This window comes from Falco biarmicus, chromosome 2 (assembly GCF_023638135.1).
Source record: "Falco biarmicus isolate bFalBia1 chromosome 2, bFalBia1.pri, whole genome shotgun sequence".
NCBI lineage: Eukaryota > Metazoa > Chordata > Aves > Falconiformes > Falconidae > Falco > Falco biarmicus.
This window is the reverse complement of record NC_079289.1, coordinates 26,768,633-26,787,002: the sequence shown is the minus strand read 5'-3', so window position 1 is coordinate 26,787,002 and position 18,370 is coordinate 26,768,633. Positions and strand designations below refer to the sequence as shown.

The 18,370-nt window shown below is 39.0% G+C and overlaps 1 protein-coding gene across 3 annotated transcripts in view; it reads left to right on the top strand.

Moving 5' to 3' along the window:
• The window catches only part of DCLK1 (doublecortin like kinase 1), a 251,592-nt gene that overhangs the window by 154,438 nt on the left and 78,784 nt on the right, over window positions 1-18,370 (top strand). For all 3 annotated transcript variants that reach the window (XM_056328739.1, XM_056328740.1, XM_056328742.1), the window contains exon 5: window positions 14,229-14,345. In XM_056328739.1, the coding sequence (XP_056184714.1) occupies window positions 14,229-14,345 (117 nt within the window). The remainder of the gene's footprint in view (window positions 1-14,228; window positions 14,346-18,370) is intronic.

Here is an 18,370-nt window from a genome sequence, read left to right as displayed (position 1 = left end):
AGCAATTGTGCATGTGTACATAATTTAATTTGCTTCTATTGTAGGCTCAGCCAAGCCATGTTGCATTAACTCACTTTTACCATGCATATATGCGGATAATTGCTGTGACTCAGATGACACTCAGTAACTTGGTAAACTGCAGTAACCTGATCATCTGCTTGAGCCCTTTTTTTTTTCTAATTACAATTTAAAAACAACTGTAACGAAGTCTCTAATTTCTTTCACTTTTTAAAAATATTCTTTCTTTTTTGATTGGGCATGAACCCATTTTGTGTGTGTGGTTGGATCAGCAAGGTTCTGCACATTAATTTCAGGCCACAAAGTGCAGGGGTTACAAAGACCTGTGTCCACAGCTGCGGCTCATACTGCTGTGAAAAAAGAAGTCAAAACTCCTCTGTCAGAGACACAGGGAGCAAGAGCAGTCATCAACGAGCTCAGTACAGACGAGCACTTTGGAGCCATGAAACAATCTCCTGCCCACATGGGAGTCTGCAGGAAAGGGTGGGAGGCTGACGGCTTTTTGGATCTGGCCCCATTTCATCTTAATCTGCTCTGGCTCCTGATCTTTTCAAAGTCTCCCCATTGTGCGTGTGATTCCTGCTAAACATGCAGAGAAATTTTTAAGATCAAGACCATATGATATAGCAAGATTAATCTACCCTTTGGCCTTCACCTCTCCCTCCCACTGGGGGAGAGGTTTGGTTCTGCTAATTTGTCATGTTACTTTTTTTTTCCTCCTGCCATCATTTTTTTTCCTCCTTATGGTTCACCTAAATTGGGGATTTTGGCCCAAACACACTCAACATATAATGAAGATAAATAGAATTCCTCACGTCCACTACATGAATTTTGAAGACATCATTGTTTATTTCACCAGTTTTAATGTGGAGAATTTGTAACTCATTTGTAGAATATAAGTGTTTTTTCACTTTCGTTATATATTGTGGCTGAGTGAATCCCTGTAGGTCTGTGAAGCAGATGTGTTAGTACAGCCAGTATAACAGCTTCATTTCTTCCTTCATCTTCTGCAATGCAGTCAAGTTTCAAATTGTTATGATATGCAGTAATTAAATATGAATAAATAAAATATCACCAGATAATGAAGCTGCAGTCCCCTCTGTCATGTTAAATCATTGATGAGGTGCCTGTGAGTAGGAACTGTGGCTGACGATGTCTTCTGCCACGAAGTCTCTGATTAGTTTTGAGAGCATTTGTGTAAATTTTTCCGTCATTTTTGCATCAATAACCAGAAAAAAAACCTTTTTGCCTCAGTAAAATATATAAAGATCATTACATCCTGCTGCCTCATTGATCCATTCCTTTCATGTCTTCCGACACCAGAATAATAACTGGAAGCAGACCAATTTTGCAGATAACAAGTATGTAATTCAACTGTGTTACCTTGTTAGGTATCAGTATGTAATTTGCAAGCTTGTTAGAATAAGGAGGTAGGTTTTTGGAAATAGATGCAGAGTACCTTTATCTATTTCTCTTTTAAAGTCATATTCTCCCCATAAAAATATTAATTTCAGTGAAGGAATGGAAGAAACAATAATCAAAATGAAAATTTTTGTTTGCATTTGTCTGTTTTAAAGCGGTCCAGGTTAATCCAGGTATTTTAGATCCTACAAATCCTACTCTGATGGAAATAAGGTATGAATTCAGTCTTCATGGTCTTCTGAAAATTCCTCCTGCATAGTGGCTTTTGACCCATCTGAAACATTACTTCTGTATCTATATCTATTACTCTTATCTCTATGAATATATCAGATTTATAATACCTAATTCCAGACTCTAGGGGCTTAATTTCAGACTCTACTGTTTGCAGTGTCTTCTTCTCACCTGTGAGAGGGCCATGGAATATCTGTCTTGTAAGTTATGAGAAAGCTGCCATTTGATTTCATCAGCTGTGAATATTAGGGGAAGGAGCTCCTGTTTGAGGTGGAAGGGAAGTTAGGCAGCAGGTTAGCTACTTTAAAAGGTGCTGCTTGTTTGAAACAGTTCAGGGAGCTGGAATTCTACTGCTCTTCCTCAGCTATTTCAGGGGATGACTCAAGATGTATAGCTCAGTCCATTAAGCGTTTTTTTGCTCCTGGCTTTAGACCACGACTGTTACAGAAACCCTGTTGTACAGTCACAGTCTATAGGGTGATGTGTTGAGACTGGACAAAGTACCTGAGGGTCCGGTTTACCGTACTCTCTTGTGATTTATCATTGCATTTGCACTGGTTTATTTTTATAACACCTGTATTGTTTTTCCAATATTTCTTTGCTGTTAGAATTACTGTTCCTTAAAGCAGTGTCTCTGGTACTCTGCTTTTATATGACTGAGGAACTGCACCTGCTGTCACATAAAGATAGCATGGAATATAATAATTAGGAAAGAAATTAGACTGGGACTGATTATTTTTCTTTAGTACCATCACAGAATTCCTGTTAATAGTAGAGATGCCCAAGTGAGATTTAAATAAGCCCTTTCACACTGTCAAGCTGTATGTTGCAGCAGCATAGGAACATACGATAATTTACCTTTCTGAGCTCCATTTTTGTGTAGCCAAGTTGCTACCCACGCTCAAGTTAAATCTGGGATGGTACCTTCAGAACTCTACACTGCAGTCACAAAGTAAATGTGCCTCATTAAAAAACTCCCATTTGTTCATAGAATTCTTTCAGTGTAGGAAAACATGTCTAATCTACACAACAGAGTTTTGGCATCCGGAATTACCTTTTATCTCCACAGGTTTGCATGCAGGCACATGTAAATGTGGAGTAAGCAAACAAAGCCCAGCTTGTGGCACCTAAATAGAACCACATGCCGCAAACCTCAGCCAGCAATGCAGTTGCCAGCAAAGTTTCAGCGTGCACACATCCCAGGAGCGATGTCAGCAGCTGCGAGACCAACAAGATTTCTGGCAGTGATGTTTTCCAGTTTAGACCTGACCACGCTTTACATCTCTTGCCCATCTGTTTGTTTTGCATTGTGTTACATCATCCCAATTGCAATATTTAAACTATAAAATCATCGGGGGATCATACAGAGGGGGAAGCTGCCTTGTGCAGGTTGCCTCAGGGAGAGCTTTCTATTCATAGAAGTTAGTGTCAGAGAAAGTGCAGAGGCTTTTTTGTGGGAGGAACAGACATATGGGAAGCTGGGACTGACACTGGCAAAACCACAGGGAGGTTAGAAGAAAACTGGAAAGTTAAGGCAAGGATATTTTGTCTTCAATATTTCTAAGTTTCAGTTATGAAGTGGATTTATGATGTTCTTGAAGAGCTTCTTGGGTTCCAGATACTGGTGGAATGGAAATTAGTAATTCTAGGGACTGTATTTTATTATCAGCATTGTTGCCTTATTCGGTATTTTGTGATTTTGAACAACATTGCTGTATATGTGCTTATGTTTGTGAGAAAGAAGTCATATTTTCTCTTAGAATGTCTAGAGGAACATAGGAGTATGTTTGTTAATAAACCTGGGCTTAAGTTAACTTTGGGGTTCAGCTGTGTTTGGAATTCTTGGTATTTGTTTTTTGAAAGTATTCTTGTAGAAAAAAACCCACCCTGTATTGGGATGACTTTTTACAGGAAATTAAGTGTCTCTTTGAGAATATTCGTAGAAAATAGATTAGTAAACATTGGCTTTGCATCAGGTCTTTACTGGTAGCTTTTCCTTATCTGTTCAGAGGCAGCTTCTGAGTGTTGCAGCCCTTCCAAGACTAGGAATACTCTCACTTCTAAATACTGAATAATCCCAAACTTCTGAATGCATGTTTTAGGGAAGTAAGACTTTAAATAAAGAACATATCTGAGAAAACTGTGGGTGACTCACAAAGAATAATATGGCAAAACTTGCTAAATTAATTATTTTTTCATCTTTCATAGTTGCTACATGACTTCAATTCAAAAGCAGCCCAGTGTTTTGTCAACCCGTATGACAGCCCTCTTCAAACACTTTAGTAGAAATTCATCTTTATTTAAAAAATTAAAAGTAGATATACTTCCACATTTGAATTTCTTTATAATTAATGGAGGAGATACAGGGCTAGAGACGTTTCTTGGACATCACCGTGTAGAACAAAAAATTACATGGGTCAAAGAGTTAAAAAAATGAGACACCCCTATGAAACATTGTTGTCTCGTGCATTGTTAGGCTTAGCCTACTGTGTCAATCGTAGTAGCAGCTTTAATTTCATGGAAGAAGGTCAGCTCAGACTGGATTTGTCTATCATCAGCTAAGTTTGTGTGACTCAGCAGTGAAATAATTTTATAGAAAAGATGCTAAAAACAACAATCCACTGAAATGTTAGATACTATCATAAATAATACCTGTAATTTTTATAAGGTAGAGTGTAAAGCATTGCTTCCAGTAATAACCTAACTGAATGTATATAATTATAGTCTTATCGATGCGTAGTTAGCACTCCTCCTGCCCCCCTTCGCCTACCCACGGCTTGTTGATTATCATTTAAGCATCAGCTGCATATTAAGCAGTGATCCTTGCTTCAAATGTTTACATTCCAGACTGCTTCAGAAGATGGTGTGGGCTAACATATTTTTGGTTAGTTGGCTTTTAATTTGCTTTTTTACAGCAGCTTTTCTTGAACTGGGTAGCATGTGTGAGTTTCTGTTTTCATTTTGTTTTTTCATCTGGACATGCCTATATATGGGCTAAAGAATGAAAAGTGTGTTTCGAGAGCGGACTGCCTTGTGGAAAATGTAGATAGAGACATGCCTCCTCAAGCAACTCTAGCATCACAAAATCAGTTTAGATCTGTCTAATGAGAGTAAAAAAAGATGTAATCTATGAAGTCAGTAAGAAATGTTTTGTCTCAGTATTAGGTTCCATCATATAGTTGGTTTGGAGATGGTTTGGAAGGAATGTACATACAAGATAATGGTATGAGGTAATATTAGCCAACAAGATTCTGAATTGTCTATGAAGGAGAAAGTCTGTGTTTTTTGGGAAATGCCAATTCTGCTAATGCCCTGCTGAAAGAAATTCTTAAGGCTGGCTTTTGAAGACAAATAAAAGATTTATATCTCAATAGTCACCCCACTCAGGAAATGATAATGATTTTAATTCACCCATTAAGAAGGACTTTTCCTTTACTAAAATGTTCTTGGACTTTCAGTTTTACATTAGAGTGACTATCTTTTACTTATCTCTCAGCTAAATTCAGACAAAAGGGCTGACAGTGAAAAAAATTCTGAGTACCTTCTGTGAGTCACACTAGGAGGACTTAATCAAAGGAATCACAGAAGGGATCTGAGAGGTCCCAGGGCGGAGGACCTGCTATACCTAAATTGACTTCACAGGTTTCTGGCTAACCTGTCTGTGTGAAGTTGCAGTTAGGGAAATTCAACTAGTCCTCCACATGATTTGTTCCAGTACTTCTTTATCTCTGCAGTTAAAAACATGTTTCCTCATGCATGAATTAATCTGCCTTTTAGAAATTTAAGATCACTCTTCTTTGTCCTATTTGTGATACAACTAATAGTAGGAATTTATTTTTTCTTAATAAAGTATTGAAGGCTGCTACTTTGTCACATCACTTCTTTTCTGAACTGAAGATCCTATTTATATTAGTTATTCTTTGCCGGTCATGTTTCCCAGAGTTGCGATCTTCCTTGCTATTCTTTCAACCCTCTAAAGGTGAAAAACTTGTTTCTACATGGGAAACACAAAAGTGGATTTGTTGCATTGGCTAACAATGCAGTAGCCCTGAGAACAGGATAATTCAGGTGTCCTCCACAGAGTGCTTCTGTTCATACCAGCAGGATAATGATTTCTTTCCTTTTGCTGGAGTAGTTTGCTTCAGATTCAGCATGTGATCCACTGCAAAACTTATGTCTTTTTTTGCAGAACTCTCTTTAGCAGTTATGCAAATGACGCATGTAGTGAGCTAGCTTCTACCTTTTTTTATGTTGCTTATTCTTTCCTGGTTGTTGTACTTTGAACTTGTTGAGTTCTATCTGTTTTTTCTAATAACTTCTCTTTTTTTCAAGACTCTTCTAAATACCATTTATGTCCTTCTTCAGTGCTTACAGCTTACAGTATGATAGCTTCATCACCAGATTTAAGATGCATACTCAGCTTATTAATACAAATTTTGATTTATACCAGGCTTGGAAACAAAACCCTGGTGAACTCCTTTGCTAATTCTCTCCTTATTTGACAGTAAACCCCTTGATAACTGCTCTGGTTTGGTTTTCCAATACCCGTTGTAAAAGCAGTTTCTGTAGAACATATTTTCCTAAATTGCAGCTTGGGTTTCAAAATCCTGATTACAAAAGTTTATCATCTCTACTGTCCTCCTTGTTATCCTGCTACAGCAAGACTACTTTTACACAGTTTGTTCTTGACAAAACTATTTAGACTATCATATTATTATATATAATTTTAATATCTTCTAAGCATCAAATGGTTTGTTTCCTTTATTGTTTTGTATTGCCACAGAATCACAGAATGTTTGAGGTTGGAAGGGACCTCTGGAGACCTCCTCTGGTCCAACCCCCCTGCTCAAGCAGGGCCAGCAGCAACCATGTGCCCAGGATCGTGTCTGAATGGCTTTTGAATATCCTAAAGGCTGGAGATAGAGAGAGACTCCGCCACCTCACTGGGCCAGTGCCTGGTCACTCTCAGAGTGAAAAAACATTTCCTGATGTTCAGAGGGAACCTCCTGTGTTTCAGTTTGTGCCCATTGCCTCTTCTCTTGCCACAAGTAAAAGGAAAAGAGCCTGACTCTGTCTTCTTTGTACCCTCCCTTTGGCTAATTTTTTCCATAATCTGAAACTAGGCTGAGTGTTCCACAGCTCCCAGTTTTCTGATTTGTGTCAGTTTTAAAGATCAGCACTTGCTCTGACTTGTTCTAATCTCTTGGGACTTTACTTGTCCTTCACAATTCTCAAAAAATAGTGTCTGGTAGCTCAGAGATTGTCTCAGATGTGTCCCTAAATATTCTTCATGCTTAGCTAATTTGAAAATGTTATCTAAGGGCTCTATCTAACCAGTTCTGTTCTTAGTGCACCTTGTCTTCTAATCCCGCTGTCGCTAAAGTTATCTACCTGATTGCAGTTAGTCTTTTTAATGAAATTGAAACAAAGAAAAAGGTAAACAGTCACGGTCTCATATTAGTCTGTTTCAAATGGATTGTTTATATTTGTATATCCCTTTTTTGTGCCAGGCTTCTTGCTAATCTAACTAATTAGCTGTGTAAGTGCCATGGGAATTTGGTTTGTGCTTAACTGTTGTGACTACAATCTTTATCACAGTACAGTATATTTTGTTTCTTTGAAGAAAAAAAAAAGGCTTTTAAATCTTAATACTGCAAAATGAACTTGTTATACTGATAAATTAATTGTAAATATGCATATTTACTTGAGAAAAAGCATCAAAGCAGAGATAAGTAGGACATTCTGTTTAAATACGTATTTTCTCTCTCACTACAAATCAGTTACACAGAGAAATCTGTAACTTCAGAAGACCTGGTTAAAATGTGTTAAAATTTAACTGTTTTGAAAGGGTGTTTCTCAGAAATATCTTTAGCTGACACTTTCCATGTGAAGCCAATACTCTGCAAATGGGCATTTTTACTTTTCTAACTGTGGAAAGGACTTGAACTTGTAAACTTCCAAAAGAGTCATTTGAAATGGGAGATGGTTGAAAACAAGTGATAGTCTTCAGACATCAAGTAGTAGTGCCAAACACCCTGAATTTGTTGGACTGTAATGTTGTCACTTCTCTTAGACTGGAATAAAAAAAATAATAAATGATGGAATGCCTGTGTACTTGATGCTTGGGATGATGTTAATATTTACCATCTGGATTGGATGGGAAGTCTGTTTATTCTCAAAGAACAAGATGATTTTTAATAGGTAATACGACAAATACTACCTCTTTGGGCTGGACAGGAAAGCATGCCATTGATCCTGCTGAACGGAACACTTAAGAACTGATTAATTTGTACTATCCTCTCATTTCATCTCCAATTGCATGAATAAAACAATGTCAAGAAAAATGCCACCCAATAAGATAAAGTAAGGCTCTTCAGTAAGAATTTCCCCCCCAGCTTCACCAGGGGCATTAGAGGGATATCTTCTGTTGTTAGAGTATATGACCAGTAAACAAGCTTTTGTCACGGAAAGAAAAAGCAAAGGCAGGACACGTTTCTTTGTTTCATGAATAATAATGCCGAGGCCATACATAAAAATAATATAGTTGATTGCAGTTGTAATCAGTTGTATCATGTTAGCCATTTCCAGTTAAAAGTAACTTTATGATATTTTGGTCAGTGCAGCTAGTGTGGTAAACCTGCAGTAGGGGGGGTGTTCTGAGTATAGGGTTAAACTAATGAATAGCATTGGAACAGCTTGGGTGAAGTATATTGAGCAAAAAAGTGATAAAATCTCTGGAAGTGAAGGGGAGTATGTGGCAAGACGCACAAGACATACATGTTAAAGACCGTGTGCTAGCAGTGTGTTTTAGCTAATGACAAAGTTCATATTTCAACTCATTCTTCAAGTCTCTTAAAATATTTTCTGATAACGCAATTTCAGCTTCAGAAATTAATATTTTACACATGCAAATTCATTCACATAGGTTCGGTAGGAAATATTTCAGATTCATTTAGGCAAGCAGGTTTTGAAGAAGTCTTCTAATTTTGGCTGCCTACAAATGCAGAGTTGGAAAATAATTAGATATTGTGCCTTGTCAGAGAAGCTGTTGCAGTGATGAAAAATGTTTTTTAACTCCTCATTATCACTGCTGTGGGGTGGTACTTTTCATGATAGCAGATTCCTTCTCTGTTGAAAAGTGAAATTTAACATCATAGTGTTTGTATAGCCAAAATATTAACATGGAAGTCTGTGTGAGATGATTCTGACAAAAAGGTTAGCACTTGGAGAAGGCAGGAAGATAAAATCTACTCATACACAGTAAGATTATGAAATACAGCAAAAATCTTGTGTTACTGTTTGTATTGAGTAAAAGAGCCCATCCCCATCCAAAGATACTGCTTCTATTAGGGTACCTTCACCAGTACTCAAAATCTATAATTTATATCTGGTCATTCATGAGTAAGATTCATCTTTTCTAACTTACAGGTTCCTAAGATAGGTCACATGTTCCATGGAGTGTGGAAGGACCATGGGGGGAATAGTTCATACGTATGCATCATATTTTTAGCTGTCTTGTACTTGATGAGTTCAATCCTCCCAACAGTGTCTTTAAGTTATGTAGATAGGAGCACGTTTGAAGATAAAGTAGGAAATACTTGAAGCAACATTTTGATTATAGATAAATTCTGTTTACCTTTTAAGAAAATCTTTCTGAGTGACTTCACTGAATTTAGAAACAAATAAGAATTTTGAAAGTTATACATTAGAGCAGAATGAGATATTAGTCATAGTACAGGAATTCATTAATACCTTCCTTATTTCTGGCTTTTGCCTTGTCAGTAAATACTTATCCCAGTTTCAGAAGTGGAGGATGATACTTTACATGAAGGAAAATCTAGCTTTTTCTATATTTTATACCCCAGTCAAAGCATGTTTCTTGGCAGAAAAAAAAAAAAAAAAAAAAGGATGTTTAGGTATTTGCTGTCACAAATATGCAGCACAGAGTTGAAATAAAGTATTCCTAATCTTTGTCATGAGTGGAGGACAAGTTACTGGTAAGAAATCAAATCAGAAGATAAAATGTCTCCAAAAAAAAATGCATTTACAGTGGCAGATAGCTTAGTGCATGGGATAAAATGTCAGGATTTTGTATTCTATGCATACATCACTGTCCATCTGCATCAGGAACACATTGAACGTGAAGACATGCAGAACAAAATTTAAGTAGGCACAACCATGACAATAGAAGGTTTGAAATTACTTAAACCTCTGTGAAATACCCTAGATCCCTTTCATTTCTGGAAACTGTATGATAGTTACCCTTTTAAACATGTAATTACAAGTCATAGCTGCCACTGATTTGTCAGTAGGGTTGGGTGAATTTCAGTCTATTTCAATGCCACTAGACAGGATGGTACCATTTCCCTTTTGCCGAAGAGTGAAACTTAGTTCTGCAAACAGAAGATTACTGGTTTTAATTGAAGGCATGAATGCAGCTGAAAAGTAAAATCTTATTAGCTGCATTAAGTATTAGCAACATGGAACAAATTACTCTTAACATTAAAAACTAAAATCGGTACTGCATTTGGGGTAATGATCTACTGATTGGCCTGAGGACACTGCTAGTGAGGCTAATGTCTTTAAGCAGTGGTAAAAGGTACCAGCTTAAGACTTACAGTAAAGTGGCTTACCAACAACCACATACATCCTTGATCTTCCTTCCTTGCTTATCTGTAGGATACAGCTGTTGCTTAAACCAAGTTAAATGTTCCTGTCTTAGAGAAACAGATTGACAGGGATACCAAAAAAAGTAAGTATCTGTCCTCTACACAGAGGCCTCAAAAAAAAAAAAAAAAAAAAAAAAAAGCAAAACAGTACATAGAATGATATTTTAGCCCAGAACTCATGAAGCCCATACAGTCAACTTCTGTATTGCTGACAAGGAAGCCTTTTTGATCTCCTGGTAGTTTAGATAACTTTTCAGTGTTCTCTCAAAACATGTTAAATTTGTTCATTTTATGACACTTTTATTGCAGATTAGTTACTCTGTATTGCTTTCTTGGCATTGTAAAATCTACCGAACATACAAGCTAATGAAACATCTTGGAAATGAAACATCACAGACCTGGAGACTGGAGGCGTTATGATGCTGTGTGTTAACATCCCTGAATTACCTCATGCTTACATTTTATCCATTTGACAACAGGAAGAATCAAGAGCTCACAAGTAAATATGCTAGGGTTCCTCCTAGTTGTACCAGTTCCTACCGCTCATTGAAACCACCATGCAATCTCAGGAACTTTGTGTTTCTTGTCTTGTCCCTATGGTGTCTCAGTGATGTCAGATCATAGCCTTGGGATATTTCCCCTTTTTTTCTCAGCTGTACTGTTCTTAATGTCCATCAAATGCCTCAGACTGCTGTGGTGATATTCTACACTGTAAAGGGACTGCAGTGTCACATCGTTAGTCTTGCTGCCGATTGTTTGTACTTCTTTCTCCCACTTTTTAGTTCTGTCTGTATTTATACAATAGAACATCTTATTGCAAGATGTTTTGGCTGGAAGAACATTCTTATTTATCTAGTATTCTGAGGTGGAAAGCAATAAAGCCTACGATCAAACCTTAAAAGTTGACCTTCTTTTGCTTCACGTTACCATGGGTGTCATCATTTTGTTCCTTTAATCTTAGTCAGTCGATGGTGGGAGGAAGGACTGGGACTTCATGATACATTTCTTCCCCACTGAACATAATCAGAAACACTTAGTGTTTCTTCTTGGCTGAGCATGCCCACATGAGTGAAAAGGCACTATAACTCTCTTCTGTCAGGAGTTCAGATCTATTTCTGATATAGTTTTGGCATCAGAAGAAAATCAGGGGAAAAAATGTTCTTCTATTTGATGGCTTACCAAGGATCCATTGTATGGTTATCAGAATACTGTTGATGAGGAGAAGATACATATTTATTTCCTTACCAGGATAGATTCTGTGTAGAACATGTGGTTTTAAAAAACACACTTTTTTGTTTAGTTTTCCCTTCCTCTTTATGTACACATAGTTCTACAGCAACAGGCAGATAATGGTAATGTCTTAGAGGAGACAAGCAGTGGTTATGTGGTTACTAAGTGGGATCCTTGCCTACAGTAAAATTTTAGTTTTCCATACTAAATGTTACAACAAAATTGCATACATAAACTGTTCATGGGAGCTGAGACCTGTTTACAACAAGCAGCATGGTTACATTTGACTCATAACTGGAAATCATTTTAGACTCTGTAACTAGTCTTGCCACAGTCTTGAAGACATGAGTTGCCTGACCCTGGAGCACTGAAAGCTTGTGCACGTCGTTCTCCACAAGTCATACCGCTGCCCATTTATGAATAAAAAAATAAAAGAAGGGTTGTCTTGAGTATTGTCCTCAATAGCATTGTATCAGTAGGATGGAAAGATAACCGTGACATGCATTTATTTGCCTCTTCTTTTCTTTTGTACCACTTTCCGCCTGGTCCTTTCCAATACTAGGAGAGAAAATACGCATTCAAATACAGAATCTTATCTCTAACCTCATTCTAACTCTGGGTGCTTAGAAGGTATTGAGAGAACTTGAATGCGTATTAGTACTTGTAATAAGATGAGAGTTAAGCTTTAGTGCACAGCACAAATTGCAAGAGAGGGATGTAGATAATTGTTTTCTTTACATGTTGGAAACAGGAAACATAGTAAAGTATATTACAGAAAGTACCTGGCTGTTTTACTCATGGGCTCTTAAGTTTTTCTACTAAGCAAATAATTACGTTCTAATGGGTTTAGCTTGAATGAGTCATTCTACTTCAGTCTCATTTGTTGACCATTAGAGTATTCAGTTCCCAAATGATTCCTGTGAATGGGGCCTGCACTGGGATCATGTCATCGTTTTCCAAGATCAAACAAACTGGCAGTTAGGTGTTCAGGACATTCTAAATCTTTGTTTACAAGAAAGGTAAAGAACCTGTTTACATTTCACATGGATAGATAGTTTCTGGAGCACCTGTTTATGCCAGCAAATCGTTGTAAGGTTCCTGTTGTAGTTGCCCAGTAGAATCTAATTGAAAGCTTTCATCTGATTCCTCCTGTTTTCAGCTGATACTTTCCTCTTACAACAGAGTAAATGTTTCTCTACGTTTCTACTCATCATTCATATAAAACGAGAGTAGTCATAAATGAATCACATGAAATGTCAACAGAAAGAAATTAGCTACTATTTGGCATTAGAAAGGTCAGAGATTTGGGGATGAGAAGCTTCTTTGGGAAGACCAGGGCGTTTCTCTGGTCCTCTCAGCTCTTAGCTGTGCTGGGTGTTCCCTCAGTAACACATCAGTTCTTGCTTCTATTTCCTTCAATAGCCTGATGAAAAACAAGGGCAGCCAAGAGAAATACATTTCATGATGTCATTCTCTGGTGGATATGTTTAAGTTAATGAGTTATGCTCAATTTTATTTCTTTGTTCTCTAATCTGTCTAAACTATGTTACAGGCTCCACTGATCATCTGTGAAGACTAAATAATGTGCAGGCTTGTACATGGTATTTTCTGAGTAGGAAGAAAAAAATATTGTTTATTTCTCTAAACCTGTGTTGAGGAACCTTAAACATAGGAAGACAATGGGAAGCAGGTTGATACAGAACTAAATGTTTACTGATGTATTTTTAAATAAGTGAAGTATACTGACATTGTCAGGTGAAGAGAGTATAAACATTGCTGCAGACTTCTAATTGTATATTGGCTAAGAAGTGGATTTTTTTTTTTTTTTTTTTTTTTTTCCCAACTGTATAATATGTCTGGTGATTAAGTTAGTATCCATTATGAGTGCAAGACATCAGCATTATGCACACTAAGTTCTTTCATCCTCGGGCCAAGAACCATTTTGCAGGCACAATGCAAGAATGCCTACAGAGCTGTGTGGGTGTATATAAACTCTAACCTGAACATCTTGCTGTGTTCTCAAGTGGGAGTGTAATTTCACCTCTTCATTGATTTTACTGATGTCTCTTATGAGCAAGTAGAGCTGTTTCCCTCAACCTGTGATGAGTTGCCTGTGCTATACAATGTGGGCTGTTGCTCACCAGAGGATTAAGCAGGAACAACAAACATGCTTCACTTTCTTCAAACCTTTCATGAGTGACAGACACCTGCGTCATCTTGTACAGTCTTAACATTTTGATATATAAAAGCAGCTTTCCAGTTCTTCTAGAAGAGGCTGCCTAGGTTAACAAAAAATGCTTACATTGCATTTGGATCATTTACAAAAAACCACTGCATTACTTAGGCTGAAATCTTCAGAAACAAATAAATTTTATGTGTAATCTCAGCACTGTTAAATTAAGCTGTCCTAAATACTTGCAGTAACCATGGTATCTAAAAGTCTGGATTACTGCAGCAGTTCTTTATCTGGGATGTGGTACATACTGTACTTGGATTTTAATGGAGCCATTTATACAGATTTTATATTTTCTCATAAAACTCTTCAAGATGAATGAAAACAAGTGTGGGCTAAATGTTTGTGCTTTTCAGTGCTCTTTCTGTTATAGAATCTTGCTGGCTTTCTTAATTGCTAACTTATGTAGTTTCTTTGTCTTTTAGAATGTCGGGTGGTGAAATCCACTTCCTATACCAAAATAGCTTCAACTTCGCGTAGGAGCACCACCAAGAGCCCGGGCCCATCCCGACGCAGCAAGTCTCCTGCTTCTACTAGCTCAGGTAAAGCATGCAAGAAATCTTCCTTAAAAAAAACCAACCAATTTGTTTCAATACAATTGGCAATGTGCTTGAAGTGCCATGATTCTGTGGAAAATCATTGTATGTGTGAAACAGTTGATAGTAAAAATTCACTTGTTTTCTAAGTTGCATCTGCGATGAAGTGATTTCCCAATATAAAATAATTCTCCAGTTTTATAAATCATATTCTGGCATACCATGGTTCAATTTACTTTATTTTCCATGCATGATTTTGCTGCCAATACATAAAGACTGACATAAAGAGATATTCTTTTTACTAGGAACTTAGTAAGTATAATGCAGGAAGTAGTCCAAGTTATGCAGCATAGGATCTGTGTCTGCAAAAGGTTGATTTCATAATCTTTATTTTGTATTTTGTTTCTGAAGGAGTTGAGAGGCAGCAGTGAGAAAAGGATAGGTTAAAGGCAATGAGGATACTGAGGAAAGGGGGGCAGGGCAGAGAAAGAATGCAATTACAGATGTGAGTGTGAGGTGCAAAGATAGCTGAGGAAGAAAAAGTCAGAGCTGACTGAACAAGCCAGTGGAACAGGCTGGAGAAGACACAGCAAAAAGCTTTAAGAAGCTCAGTCTGAAGCGCCTTGCTTTGGCTGCCTTTGCAGCTGCTCCCATGAAGTAGTCTGTGACTAGTTCCCCCCTGCTGCTTTTTCCTAAGCAAAACAAATAAATAAACAAAAAAAAGTGCATTAGATAATTTGCCACTATTGGTGCTTGAAAGTACTTGGTGTGCACCAGTTGAGTAGACCCAATCCAGCATTTGCAGCACTGCTTGTGAATATGGATTTTGTAAAAGGTGAACAAGAGGTCTGAAAGCCACCTCACTCTTCATGCAGGAAGTCTTCCGCCGACAGGGAAGCGAATTTCATACTGGGACCTGCATCCAGCACTGAAAGGTCTTTATGGGGAGGTGGTGATCAGAATGGCCCAGGTGCTCCTAGCTGGTTTCAAAGAGGGGAGACATGGACCAACTGGAAACATATTTTTCATAAGAAGACTAAGCTGAGAAAAAAAAAGGTCCTTGCTCAGGGAAGGAGGGAAGTGGGAAAGACACAATGAGAGAGGTGTAGACACAGGTAACAGGGCTGGGAGGCAACATGCCTCCTATACATCCTAAGAACAGCTGAAATAGAGAAACCTGAAAAGAGGTAATGGGAAGAAGTATCAATTGTGAGGAGCAAGCCCACAGTAGCTCTTTCTTAGACATGTATTAAGCAGATTTCTTTCTAGCTAGGTGGAACAGTTAAATTAAACTTTAGCAAGGGAGACCCAGTTTGCTGTGTGAATGTTACGGACTCTTTCTGGTTTTTGTCTAATGAATATTCATTTGGGAGCACAGGTAATGGACAGCGAACCGTGTATGTTCATTTCTGTGTGGAACTGTCTTGCTATGCATAACAAATGTTTCTGCCAGGGGACTAGCAACATTTTTGTCGTGTTGGCTATGTGATAACTTGTTGGTTTTGGTCCTGAGAGAAATTGTACTGTTTTTACTTAAACATGCAGAAGTGTAGGTCAGTAAATCTTAATTTCCTGCAGTTCAATTTTACAAGGGTCTGAGCAGAATACCATTACATGTTCAATTACTGCAAAAGACCAGGAGATTATTTTACAGCTGGTGAAAAAAAGGAATGTTTTCTGTATGCCACAATAATAATTAATATATCATTATATTTATAACAAGGAAAGAAACATTATAGTGGAAATATTAAAAATGCAAAGCATTTTGGATGGTCCTGTGCTGATGACGCATTTCCCATCTTAAAAATATGTTACGTGAAACCACTACATTTACAGGAACATACTAGTATGTCAAAAGATATTCTATGACCTTGCCTATTGGACATAATCATTTCCACACTGTAATTAAGATTTTCTTAGAGAAAAACATAAGACAAAGCCTGACAAGAATGGATAGGATGCTGGCAGATCAGTCGGTTAGCTGATAGGAGCCTGGGTGAAGAACCGGCTGAAGGGCAGGGCTCAAAGGGTTGTAGTAAACGAGGCTACATCTGGCTGGTGACTGGTCACCATCAATGTTCCTCAGGGTTCAGTTCTAGGGCTGGTTCTGTTCAATATTTTTATTGATGATCTGCATGCAGGAGTTGAATGCAGCGTTAGCAAGTTTGATGATGATACCAAACTGGGAGGTGCTGTTGACTCTCTCAATGAACAAGAGGCCTTACAGGGGGATCTAGATAGGTTGCAGCATTGGACAATGATTAATGGGATGAAATTTAACAAGAACAGAAGCCAGATTCTGCACCTGGGACTGAGTAATGCTGGGCACAAGTACAAATTGGGAGAGGAGTGGCCGGGACAGCCCTGCGGAAAGGGATCTGGGGGTGCTGGTGGGCAGCAGGCTCAGCGTGAGTCAGCTGTGTGCCCTGGCCACCAGGAGGGCAAACCGCACCCTGGGGTGCATCAGATGCAGTGTGACCAGCCGGTCAAAAGAGGTGATGATCCCGCTGGATTCAGCACTGGTGCAGCCTCACCTTGAGTGCTGTGTGCAGTTCTGGGCACCACAATTTAAGAAGAACGTTAAGGCACTCGAACGTGTCCGGAGGAGGGCAACAAAGCTGGTGAAAGGGCTGGAAGCCATGTCCTGTGAGGAGCGGCTGAGGATTCTGGGCTTGTCTTGTTAGGAGAAAAGGAGACTGAGGGGCGACCTCATTGCTCCCTACAGCTTCCTGAGGAGGGGAAGTGGAGAGGGAGGTGCTGAGCTCTTCTCACAGGTATCCAGTGATGGAGCACATGGGAACGGTTCAAAGCTGGGTGAGGAGAGGTTTAGAGTGGACATTAGGAAGCATTTCTTTACCGAGAGGGTGGTCAAACACTGTGTGGTGGGTTGACCCTGGCTGGACCCCAGGTGCCCACCAAAGCCACTCTGTCACTTTCCCTTTCAGCTGGACATGGGACAGAAAATATAATGAAAGGCTCATGGGTCGAGATAAAAACAGGAACATCACTCAGAAATTATCTTCATGGGCAAAGCAGACTTAACTTGCAGAAAATGGGTGGATCACAAGACAGAGACTGGGGGAGCAAAATCCCTCCTACTGTAAGAGAAGATCAGGTTTGTGACCACCTGAGGAACCTGAATATACATAAGTCTATGGGACCTGATGAGATGCGTCCCAGAGTCCTGAGGGAACCGGCTCATATCGTTGCCAAGCCAGTCTCCATGCTAATTGAAAAGTCATGGCAGTCAGGTGAAGTCCCCAGTGAGTGGAAAAAGGGAAACGCTGCACCCATTTGTAAAAAGGGTAGAAGGGAGGACCCTGGGAACTGCCGACCTGTCAGCCTCACCCCTGTGCCTGGGAAGATCATGGAACAGCTCCTCCTAGAAGCTGTGCCAAGGCACATAGAGGACTAGGAGGTGATTTGAGACAGCCAGCATGGCTTCACCAACAGCAAATCTTGCCTGACCAACCTAGGGGACTTCTATGATGGAGTGACTGCATCAGTGGAACAGGGAAGAGCTGCAGGTGTCATTTGTCTGGAATTCTGTAAGGCCTTAGTCTCGGCCCCCCACAACACCCTTCCCTCTAAATTGGAGAGATATGGATTTGATGGGTGGACTGCTTGGTGGATAAAGATTTGCTTGGATGGTTACATTCAGAGGGTGGTGGCCAACAGCTCGATGTCCAGCTGGACATTGGTGACAAGTGGTGTGCCTCAGGGGCCAATACTGTTTAATATCTTCTTCAATGACACAGACAGTGGGATTGAGTGTACCCTCAAAAAATTTGCAGATGAGACCAAGTTGAGTGATGTGGTCGACACACCTGAGGGACAGGATTCCATCGAGGGGGACCTGGATAAGCTCAAGAAGTGGGCCCATGTGAACCTCATGCGGTCCAACAAGGCCAAGTGCAAGGTCCTGCACCTGGGTCAGGGCAACAACAGGTATCTATACAGGCTACAGAATATTGAGAGCAGCCCTGCTGAGAAGGATTTGGGGGTGTTGGTGGATGAAAAGCTGCACATCA